This window comes from Protomyctophum bolini (genome assembly GCF_963924005.1).
Source record: "Protomyctophum bolini genome assembly, chromosome: 1".
Lineage (NCBI taxonomy): Eukaryota > Metazoa > Chordata > Actinopteri > Myctophiformes > Myctophidae > Protomyctophum > Protomyctophum bolini.
This window is the reverse complement of record NC_137862.1, coordinates 30,226,440-30,238,516: the sequence shown is the minus strand read 5'-3', so window position 1 is coordinate 30,238,516 and position 12,077 is coordinate 30,226,440. Positions and strand designations below refer to the sequence as shown.

General features: G+C 42.5%; 1 protein-coding gene across 6 annotated transcripts in view; it reads right to left on the bottom strand.

Moving 5' to 3' along the window:
* The window catches only part of LOC308313468 (inositol hexakisphosphate and diphosphoinositol-pentakisphosphate kinase 2-like), a 63,413-nt gene that overhangs the window by 33,611 nt on the left and 17,725 nt on the right, over nt 1-12,077 (bottom strand). For all 6 annotated transcript variants that reach the window (XR_013963884.1, XM_080760586.1, XM_080760584.1 and 3 more), the window contains exons 9-17: nt 11,320-11,441; nt 10,430-10,531; nt 9,184-9,270; nt 8,694-8,769; nt 8,209-8,318; nt 7,501-7,586; nt 6,403-6,528; nt 2,746-2,867; nt 996-1,178 (exon numbers count right to left, since the gene is read on the bottom strand). Coding sequence is in view for 5 of the 6 variants with exons in the window: in XM_080760586.1 (XP_080616712.1) it covers nt 996-1,178; nt 2,746-2,867; nt 6,403-6,528; nt 7,501-7,586; nt 8,209-8,318; nt 8,694-8,769; nt 9,184-9,270; nt 10,430-10,531; nt 11,320-11,441 (1,014 nt within the window). In the remaining variant the exon portion in view is untranslated. The remainder of the gene's footprint in view (nt 1-995; nt 1,179-2,745; nt 2,868-6,402; nt 6,529-7,500; nt 7,587-8,208; nt 8,319-8,693; nt 8,770-9,183; nt 9,271-10,429; nt 10,532-11,319; nt 11,442-12,077) is intronic.

Below are 12,077 nucleotides of genomic sequence, written 5' to 3'. Positions count from 1 at the left end.
TACATAGATTGTGCATTACATTCCCCCATTCACACAGACATTCACTACTTTATGAACAGGCTTTGGGCCAAGCCCCTATAGGGCCTAGGCTAGGCCTCTGTATAATATCGGATTCGGTCATGAATCTGCCGTCATACACAAATAGCTGAAAATATCCGATCTACAAGATCACAAAGACACAATGCCCTGTGAGCTCACCGATGCTCTATAATGACATGGCCAGTGATTTTTATGGAGACCAAATACTAACCGCCTTCATGATCAAACTACATATTGTTATAGACTAGCAGTGTTGTTTTTGTCGACTAAAACTAAGACGAAAAATGTTTGTCGACAATTTTTTTTCCACTGACGAAAACTAAATGGAAACTAAATGAAAACTAAGCTATGATGACTAAAAGTAAGACTAAATGTATTGACAATTTCGTCAACGGCTAAAAACTATAGACTAGTGGACAAGAGATCCAGTATAAGTCATTTTACACTTGGTTGCATGAAAATAGCCGATTGCGATGCGTTGCGACGCGTTGTGAAAAGTGTAAAATCAGGCATTACGACGGCATCATGGCCCACCAAAACACATTTTTGTCGACTAAATCATCTGTAGATTTAGTCGACTAAAATCTTATGACATTTAGTGGACTAAAACTAGACTAACACTAAACATTCCAGGTGACTAAAACTAAATGAAAACTATTCAAGAGACTATGACTAAAATTTGCTGCCAAAAACAACACTGTTATAGAGCATAATATTATCACCCAGACCTCAATCGACCTGTCACTTTCTGGACAACATTCAATTTCGTGTTGACTGAGGACACATTCCTATTTACACCAACAACCTGACAGAACCTTCTGCGTGCGCACACACACACACACTCCTACACACACACACACACACACACACACACACACACACACACACACACGCGCGCCTCCTCATGCAGCTGGGCCTTACCCTGTCATGGTCCTCCTCATGCAGCTGAGCCTTACCCTGTCATAGTCGTCCTCTGTGAAGGGGCGGTCTCTCTGCATTATGTCGTGGAGCTGGGCCTTGACGCGGTGCTGGGTGCTGGTCAGAGAGTCAGAGTCGTTGTCCAGCAGGCCGTTCATGTTGGCACTCTTCACCATCTGGACCAGGATGGGAGTCAGCTCGCCCTCCAGAGCAAGCAGACCCTGTACACGCACACGCAGACGCACGCGCAACGCACACACACGCACACACACATTCTTTATTTGAATCCGCAAATTACAATTAATTTCACAAGGAAACCAATATAACAGGGTTGACAGTTCATGGTCACCTAAGAATACACGTGGCACCTCCTCTCATACTTCTCCTCCACACAGACAAACTGCCTAGAACAGCCCAAACAGAGCAGAATTTGGCAAGTTGTTTGGCTTTGCCAGCAAACTCTGTATCACACGCACGCACACTTTATTTGAATCCGCAAATTTCAGCCGAAACAGAGCAGAATTTGGCAAGTTGTTTGGGCTAATGGGCTTTGCTCTTTGTCATGCCAGCTATTGTTAGGTCACTCATGGCCGGTTATGTGCATGGCCCAGGCTTCCAAATAGCACACCCACAAACACGCACAAGCACGCACGCACGCACACACGCACACGCACACTAGTGCTGCCGTAATTGTCCAAAAATTGGATTCGGATATTCGTTTTAAAAACCCACGTGGATTCGAGCAATTCGAGCCATTCGGATTTCAATTCGAGCCATTCGGATTTATTAATAATTATATTTACACCAATACAACCTGAGACATAACATTTAAGATCGCATTGCTGGCGCAACTCTCTCTCTCCGCGCATTGGTGCTGCTGGAACACAACGCATGCATTATCCTTTCTCCAGTAAAACTTCACAGACATTTTTCTTAAATGAGCAATCCTACCACACAGCCTTATCAAAACAAGGCACGGAGGCAGTATTAATTCACAGAACAGAACACTGCATTGCTGCTGCTGCTGCTGCTGCTGCTGCCGGGGCACCACATTTCATCCTTACGCATTTTATTTATCTTTTTATAATTTCCTGAAGGATAAAGTCGCTTCATGATTGAAGATTGATGAGTGATAGATCTGTGTGTTGTCTAACTCTAACAAGCCCAAATTGATTAAATCAATTAATTACCAATTCACTTTTTAGCTGCGCTCCGCTGTTATGCTCAAATTAGTGACCCTAAAGAATTCTGAGGAAACATGGCTGGAGACGAGGCAGCCAATCAGAACTGCTCCCAGATTCTGATCACTAGATACGCTGTTTAGGAAGAGTGCGAGGCAGATGATTTATTCTTCAATGTATGCCGTTGTCGGCGTGTCGCGTGGCAAATATAACTAATCTACAAGCTCACAAGTCACAACGCTTACCCATGGCACCGAAAACTAATTATAATAATAAATAAAAAATATATTAAAAAAATATTATTATTTTAAAATCGAACCTTAATTTTATATATTCGGTTATTCATAATTCTTTTTGATTCTAAACTATATTCGGATATAGAATATTCGTTGGCAGCACTAACGCACACGCACGCACACACACACACACACACACACACACACACACACACACACACACACACACACAGAACAAGGTTGTTTAGTGTGAACATGTTTGTGCAGTCTAAAAATGACAAAATGTCAAAGACAGTGACAATAGCAGATCCACAAACAGACTGAAATCAGCCGTGGCGACCGAAGACTTGAATCCAAGACTGTCAGTCTACCTTGGCGAAGGCTGCCGCGGTCATCTGCACCCTGCCTTCCTCTGAGGCGTAGATCTTCAGGTCGTGTCTGTAGGTGCTGTGTAGTCGTAGCAGCCCGCAGCCAGGGAAGCCAGCATAGTCTCCTGCGAGGGAGGACAGGCAGGAAATGTGTTAATAGACCAAATATAAAATAGCGCTTAATTGGTTAACGTATGTTTTGTAATAATAATCCAAATCTACACAGTGATTTGGAACGAAGGCTTTCCAATAATACTGTAGGGGAGTAAAACGATACAATATGTGGTCTGCTGTCTATGATTATGGAGGTGGGTGAATGGTTGTTGTAGCCTTGCTGCTGGGGACATTCTGCTAATTATTACTATATTATAGTTATTACGACTAGTCGTAGTCTCTTCAATAGTTTTCATTTAGTTTCAGTCACATTTTAGTCACCTGGAATGTTAATCTAGATTTAGTCGACTAAATATCATAAGATTTTAGTCGACTAAATCTACGGTTGATTTAGTCGACTAAAATGTATTTTGGCGGGCCTTGATGCCGTCATAATGACTGTTTTTACACTTAGCCGATCTACAAGCTCACAACATGTCGCAGCAAAACTCGTTGTAAGCTTGTAGATCGGCTATTTTCACCATGCAACCCAGTGTAAAATGACTTATACTGGATCTCTTGTCCACTAGTTCCTTCCTAAAAAAGTTTTTGACGAAATTGTCAGTATATTTAGTCTTAGTTTTAGTCATCATAGTTTAGTTTTTATTTCGTTTCCATTTAGTTTTCGTCAGTGAAAAAAGGTAGTCGACGAACATTTTTCGTCTTAGTTTTAGTCGACGAAATCAACACTGCTTGTGACCATGTCTAAGTCTACTGTACGACCGTTCTTGTTTATGTGTGTTTAATGTGTTTTAGTTCTCTAATATCTGCTGTAGCATAAATTGCCCAGTTAGTTTCCACAACTGAACACAGGAACGTGCTTTTTGTCTTTTGCCTTGTTGCTACGGCAACTCAGATCAGGCCAGCTCTCGGGTGAGTCAGTCAGTATGCTGTGCGGTGGGAAGTTAAGTGGACGTCCGTGAGAGAATTCTAAGAGCGGTGCTACAAAGGGAGGTGTGTGTGTTTGTGTGAGAGGATGATCAGAACATCGGTGCAGAGGGAGCTTTGTTGTTTGTGTGAGAGGATGATCAGAACAGCTTTGTTGTTTGTGTGTATACTGTAAATGTCTCGGCTGGAGATCAAAACACAACCTGGAACCTGATATGAAACATATGAGGGATGCTTTTGCTCTAAGTGTGCAACAACTGAACCAGTCGATTTAACGGACCAATACAGTACAGACCAGTACAGTCTCTTCGCGAAAGAATAGCCACTACAAGTGGTTCTTCCCCTGTCCCACTGTCTCCCCCAGAGATAGTATTGAAGTGTCCTTGAGCAAGACCCCTAATTGCTTCCGATGAGCAGGTCGGTGCCTTGCATGGTTTCCTCTGCCGTTGGAGTGTGTGTGTGTGTGTGTGTGTGTGTGTGTGTGTGTGTGTGTGTGTGTGTGTGTGTGTGTGGGTGAATGAAATGCATATTCTCTAGAGCATTTTAGAAAAAGGTGCTGCTATATACACATCATGAGAATGCATCATTTACCATCGATTTGCTGCAAAAAAAAAAGAATATCAAACAATGTGCTTCTCGTTCTCCATTGTTTGATTAATCAAAAAGGTTATCGATATAACTAAGACATCGAATAACGAATAACTAAGACATCTAAGAATACCGGACCGGTAGCCAAGAAAATAATCAATAACTGCAGCCTCACTTTGCTGCCAATTCATAAACCATCTCAACAACATTTCCTTCTGTGGATCTACTGATAGAAGTGCAGTATGACCGAACAGAAGATAATTCTTTGGCCCAAGTCCCCGACGTTCTCCCTCCACTGCCTCCCGTCGTGCTCAAGTTCCTACTGATGAGTTTGACCTTATATGGATGAGTGGCTGCTCTCAGCACAGAGTGTGGTGGCATAATACAGTACAACAGGCAAGCTACCAGTCCAACACACAACCATGGGCTCACCCCAAAGGAATGATACATAATACCGTACAACAGGCAAGCTACCAGTCCAACACATGTACAACCATGGGCTCACCCCAAAGGAATGATACATAATACAGTACAACAGGCAAGCTACCAGTCCAACACACAACCATGGGCTCACCCCAAAGGAATGATACATAATACAGTACAACAGGCAAGCTACCAGTCCAACACACAACCATGGGCTCACCCCAAAGGAATGATACATAATACAGTACAACAGGCAAGCTACCAGTCCAACACATGTACAACCATGGGCTCACTCCAAAGGAATGCAGGCACTGGGTTTTGGGGTAGCCACTTAAACCCTCTAGTCCAGTGGTTCCCAAAGTGGGGTCCGGGGACCCTCAGGGGTCCTTGAGAGGACCCCTTCAGCAATTACGACGGCATCAAGGCCTGTCAAAATTCATTTTAGTCGACTAAATCAACTGTAGATTCAGTCGACTAAAACTAGACTAAACCCCAACACATTCCAGGTGACTAAGATGTGACTAAAACTAGATGGAAAACTATTCCAAGAGACTATGACTAAAACAAAAAAACAAATTTGCTGTCAAAAACAACACTGATATGAGATTTTTTTGTAATCCCTTGAATTGCAATTGGATGCGACTGAGACGCAATTCAATATGAAGTGGTCGGACGTGATGGGAGGCACATGGTCCTGACACAGCGGATGTCCCGTTTTGGCAGAGAAGCTTGCAGCTGGAACAGCGAGACAAAACACAGGCCTACTTGTGCATTTTAATCACATCAGCGCTTTAGAAAAACACACCATCATGACACTGCTTTTTTTTAAAGCAGGTTCATCCAAGCTTCACTGTCTGTATAATATATTATGCCAACTCTGGATTGCTAACTGGGGAGCTATAGTCAGCAATTTGGTGTTCTCCTGTTAGTTAAGTATTACGCATATTTCTAAAAACAGGTCCAGCTGGAGCCCACAGCTGCTACAGTAACTATTACATAACAGTGATAATAAACAGCCTGGAGGATGTTTTTGTACTGGGATTATGGTGTACTTCTAACAGCGGTTATGAGCATACATCACAATGTCATCTCACTCCATTATTACAGTACAGAATTACTTATATTTTCATTGCTGGCCACATACGTGGTGAGTGTGTGTGTGTGTGTGTGTGTGTGTGTGTGTGTGTGTGTGTGTGTGTGTGTGTGTGTGTGTGTGTGTGTGTGTGTGTGTGTGTGTGTGTGTGCGCGCACGTGCGTGTACGATGGTTTTACTATAATATATTATGATATAAAACATTGCTGACCTCACAACTATAGTGTGTGCGTGTGTGTGTGTGTACACTTGATGAAGTGTCGATACTCATACTGATAATCAAAATAATAACTAGCTTCTAAAAGACATGAGATGAAACGGATTTCCATCGTTAAGATAATAGATAATAATCATTTACATAAACGTCCAGCACAGTGGCGGTCATATTATTTCAACAGTGGTGGGGCGCGATGCGCCCAAAGCTGCATCCAGGGGCGTGTGCATGTGTTGATGCGTGCGTGCATGCGTTGATGCATGCGTGCATGCGTTGATGCGTGCGTGGAAGCGTGCCTCACCTTGTCCTCCAGGGTACATACAGCGGAAGGCTCTCCCCAGCTCTTCGGCCTGTACTCTCCCAGCAGGAGTGAGCTCACCACCCCACTTCAGCACCAGCAGCAGGGACGGCTCCTCCTTACGCGTGTCTGACACACACACACACACACACGCACACACACAGGTTTTAGTTTAGACATACTATTGGCCCAGAGCGGCGATGTTCGTAGGTCTTTTCTGATTATCCGGTGAGCGCGATGGGAACATTGGCATTTTGTAGAGCAAGGATTGGCCTTATTTTAGCTCGGTAGCAACAACGCTAATACTTTAACATTAAAGATGGAAGCCAAAACCGGACGTGAGTCATAGTGGAATTGAGGGTATGCGCGTGACATCATCGTACCTGGAAGTAATGCGGGAACGCCCACTGAGTGGCAAAAAAGTACTTTCTGGCATTGACAGCCCATTCATCCAAACAGAAAGGTCCTGTCTGACTGCATTAAACAATGTTAAACTCACCAACATTGCAGCTGTACGAAAAACTTGAATTATTCTCTTTCTATCTGCAAAGTTTGTGTTTCATAAAAATCCACCATAGAAACGTTATGAGCTACTTTCTGTCAAGAAATGCCCTGCATTTGATAATGCAAGAGTGTCAGAGTTTGGAAGTGCTTGTTTTCAATAACACAACATTTTGCTGCCTCCTGTGTGACATTTAGTAACAGGTGGTACGCAGGACGGTTGAGTGATTCCCAACGAGCGCTTCCAAACTCCAACATTCCATGCTGCTCAATGTTTTGCCACTCAGTCTAGATGAGGGGGGCATGTCATGATGGGAAAAGCATGCATGTGCATACTCTCTATAGACAAATCCACAGAGGGTTGCCTGGGCGCGGCCATTACTGAGGTGTACCATTAAGCACAGCAGCACTGATTAGCCACACCTGGCCTACGGAGCACCTGCTCCATGGATTACACCTCAGTAATGGCCGCGCCCAGGGCACCCCTCTGTGGATTTGTCTATAGCCTGAAAACACCCGACACCCAAGCACCGCCACTTTTGTCCACCAGGCGACACTCTATGTTTTAATGTCATTAATGTCAAGTTGATTTCATCCTACCTTCCTCCTCGCTGGATGTTTTGGGCTGCCCATGGGGCAGGTAGGTGAGCTGCACTTTCCTGTTGATCCCGGAAAAGTGACCATACCTGCATTTAAATGACATACAGTACGAAGCCATTAGTACAGACACACACAGGGCTGGGTTTAATACATTTAGACCTGACACTAGATTCTACAAAATGTCTTCTAAATCCTGAAAGTTTTTCTAAAAAGCTGCTATAAGCAATATTTTTTCAGTTTTTCTCAAAAATGTAATGACCTTTTTCTTTTTTGGCGTATTCGGACAGTATTCAGACTCTCTGTGACAAATCTAGGGGCCGCAATCTGCATTCAAAGACATTCCTAGAAACTTTGTCATTGGTCAATTTGCCTGTTTATACTTCCTGATTGGTTAGTCATTTCTGCAGGGTTTCTTTTTCGACCAATGTCAAAGCTTCTAGGAAAATCTTTCAATGCAGATTGTGGCTCCTAGATGTGTCACAGAGACGTGTTTGTTTGTTTTTGGAGGGTTTTACTCATTGCCGGCTACCTGAATACCCCCCCATGTTATTGCTTATAGCTACTTCAATATAGAAATGAAGTCAAACAGTCCAACATCTTGTTTTGCAGACACATTTGTAATTTATCTTTCAATCCATCTGCAACACTGAATCTCTGACAGATCTTGAAATGGGTCAGAAGGCAGAGGTTCACCCGGCCGTCACTCACATCTCCAGAACCGTTTTCAACTGCTCCAGTTTGGACTTCTTCTCCTCGATCTCACAGTCGTTGTGCTGCCCCAGTTCTGCCAACAGCAGCCGAGTAATGTCCAGCACCTCCTGGTGAGAACAAACACATGGCACATGGTTCACCCATTTAGACCTGAGTCATTATTCTACAAAATGCTTTCTAAATCACAAATGTGTTTCTATGTCAGTTGTGTTCAACCTTTTTCGTGTCAAGGACCCCCAGAATTATCTGTATTTGGCCGCGGATCCCCATCTGAATATATGTTGTTCCAACTTCCAGTGACCCCCCAGTGAAAAACGTTGCCTCTCAAATCATTTATATTCAAAGATTTGCGTCACACTTTCATGATTTAAAAAAAATAGCAGATTGACAAGCTTGTAGCGCGGCACTCTGTGCCATCATTTATCGGAGGATAATATTCTATACTATTACGAAGTATCAACATTTATGTCCCTTGCATGTACCTGTAGTTGCTTTGGCTTCTTAAGCTTCAACTTCCCCGTTTTGTAGCCGCCGTATTTTTCGAACAGATCAAAGAACCTGATTGAAAGAGAGACAGGGTTCAAAACCACACCCCATTTAGACCTGAGAACTGATTCTACAAAATGGCTCCTAAATCATGACAGTTTTCAGAAAAACCTGTGTTTCTATATCAGCGGTTCTCAAACTATTTCATGTCAAGGACCCACAGAATTATATGTAATTCTGTGGGTCCCCAATCTCAAAATATGATGTTCCAGGGACCCCCCCAGAAGCAAAGATTTGAGTTAAAAACGTTAAAAAAGATTCAAGTAAAAAAGTAGCAGACCTACAAGCTCGTAGCACGCCACTTGGTGACCCGCTATGAGATTGTAGATCTTATTTATAACATATGTTTAAAACACCAAAAGGGGTTCCCGCCCAAAATGGGTTAAAACACTGAATGATGGACTCATGTCTGGGGAAGAGCCTTACATGGGGTTCCGCACTTCCATCTTCATCTTCTGTTTGGGCGTCCTGTCTCCATGTCGGATTATAGCGATGACACAACGCAGCTCCATCCTAAAGGGGAAGAACCACAAAGTATGCCAGAGCAAGATTCAACTGAAGAAATCTAATCAACAAGAGATTGTTAATTGGATTGTCTATATTTAACGTCATGGAAAAAAAGAATTAACGGACCGCTCTCCTCGCTATTTCTGAATTTGGGCTCAAGGCCACATTTATTAGTTATTTGGCAAATAATAATTGCGCCCGTTCGCGCAATTCTCGTCTTTGCATTGACTTTGTATGTAATCGCGCCGCTCTAACCATCCAAGTCTGAAGTGTAGTTTTAGGCAAAATGTAAGCTACTGATGTGTAACACTTGTGTATGATTTTCAATGACCAATTTCCAGCGAGAATCATGTTGTCTTCACTTAGAGACATTATTTTGTGTGTACAGAGGAGTACAGAAGACCGTTGGGAGGGCTTCATCACATGATGCCGAGATAACCACATGAAGATCAGTATCAGCTGTGGTGACCCAGCCAGAGGAACAGGATGGGCCCCCTCCCCCTCCCCTGTACTGGTCATCAACAAGCAGGTAAAGGAAGTGAAGGGGGTGAACTCATACAACTGCCAAAATTAATACAAACTTGGGACGGGATTTGACTTCACTTTGTTGTGCTTGTTCTGGTGTATTTACAGACATTAGTGTGTAACTTCATTGGGATGTATGGGTTTGTTCACATGCTTGGCCCATAATAAGGATCATTGTGATAGAAGAGAAAAGTCCCCAAAAGTCATGACAGTAGACAATGCTTCAAATGGAGGACGTTTCTGCAAACAAGCTACAGAATACAGGCTTAAACCAGCAGCGCAGTAGATCTATAAGGTATAGCAGCGGGTGTGGATTTCTGGTTCCACTGAAAAATAGAGCATACCTATTTACACGCACCTCCACAGTGGGTGCAGGGCCAATAAAATGAACCATTTTATACTGACCTGATCTATTGAGATCGAAACGTTGTCTTCCTTGCAATAAAGTATTCCTTTGCCTAAAGAATGGTGCCCTACCACTGAAAAATAGGCCATTCATTTTTCCCATAGAGATTTATAAAAAAAATGATATCAATTATTTTACGCCTAGAATCAAGCCATCCAGGATCCTGGTGAATCATGGCCATAAAACATTTTTCATCTTAGTTTTAGTCGACGAAATCAACACTGCTCTACTCACATTGTCCCAGAGGTTGTGGGGACGATGGGGATGTCTTCGGCCTCTGTAGGGATGGACCAGGGAATCTGGAACTGAGGGGCCAGCTCTCGCATCACGATGTTACTAAAGAACACAGAAAAACAATGGAGTCAAATAAATAGAACCTTGTATGTTCCGTTCGGCAAGAAAGACCAAACACCATGCATGCAGATAGGGGTTGCCATGATTGAATTCTGTTTTTTTGTGGCAATGGACATTGAAACATTTACATTTCTGGTTTCCTTTTAGGCTTTGTAGGAAAAAAAAGGCAGATATGAGAAGTAACTTAAAACAAAGCATATTACTGAACTAAAAAAATGACTGACAATGGCTGGTACCAATTACAAATGGATAATAAACAAAACTACTAATGTACTATGGTCAAAAGTCCAAAACAGGACATACCTGTATATTTAATAATGTTATACGTTGCAGATATACGTACAAGCTCACAACGAAAGTGGTTAAAAGAGCATGGACAGGGACATAGAAATAATATTTCAATTAATTTCACCCAGCTGTTTTTAATACAGATTAAAGGGACAAAAAATATATGTTAATGACGTTCACTTACTTCCTGGACTACAATTCCCATAATGCTTTGGTGCACTGCTCCTCCCTGACAGGGGGAGGGCTGTCTTACTGAGACATGTAGTCCAGGAAGTAAGTGACCATGATGTCCATGACATCAGAGACACTGGGCTCACTGCCAAAATTTAAAATATCTAAAACCACAATATTACACACATAAAGACCCCCAAAAAGGGTGAAGGGTGAAGATGATTTGTCAATGTAATGCCTGTCCCAGGCCTATAGAGACAGGGCTATAGATCCCCCAGTGTAGAACATAGAGCAAGGATAGATAAAGGTACCCCAAGATCTTGGCGCAGTCGTCGTAGTACTTCATGGAGTTCTTCACAAAACTGAAGCCGTTGACGTCACACACGTAGGAGTGTCCGTTGGCTCGAAGAAGGTCAAATCCACACACAGTTTGCTGCGGTGAGGACAGGTGATGACTTCTTTTAGTATTAACCCATTAGACCTGAGGTCGATTCTACAAAATGTATTTTTCTGAAAAACCTGTTTCTATGTCAGTGGTTTCTATCTATCTACTATTTCCTGTCAAGGACCCCCAAACATTATATACAATCGGCCGCCGACCCCCATCTGAAAATATGTTGTTCCAGGGACCCCCCAGAAGCAAAGATATGAGTTAAAAACGTTCGCTGTGAACGAATATATTAAAAGATCTGCACTCATTTTCTTTTTTACTTATGATGCATTTTTCAAAAATAGCAGACCTACAAGCTCGTAGCGCGGCACTCAGTGGTGTGCTATGAGCTTGTAGATCTGCTATTTTTCAATAGCTAAAGTATAACATAATGCTTAACCAAAGACTACCAGCCTACATAAAACTAACAAAAAAACATCCAGGTTCCAGGGGTTAAAATGGAGTCTGGGTTTGTCAGATAAAATAAATATCAAACATTGAAATATTAAATTAAGCAACTTAAAAACGGTCTGGGGGTGAAACACAAAAGCCTAAGTAGAATTTAAAATGACTCCAAACATTAATATAGCATCATCACAATCATTTGACCAACTTTGGATATTCAAAAACAGCAGATCT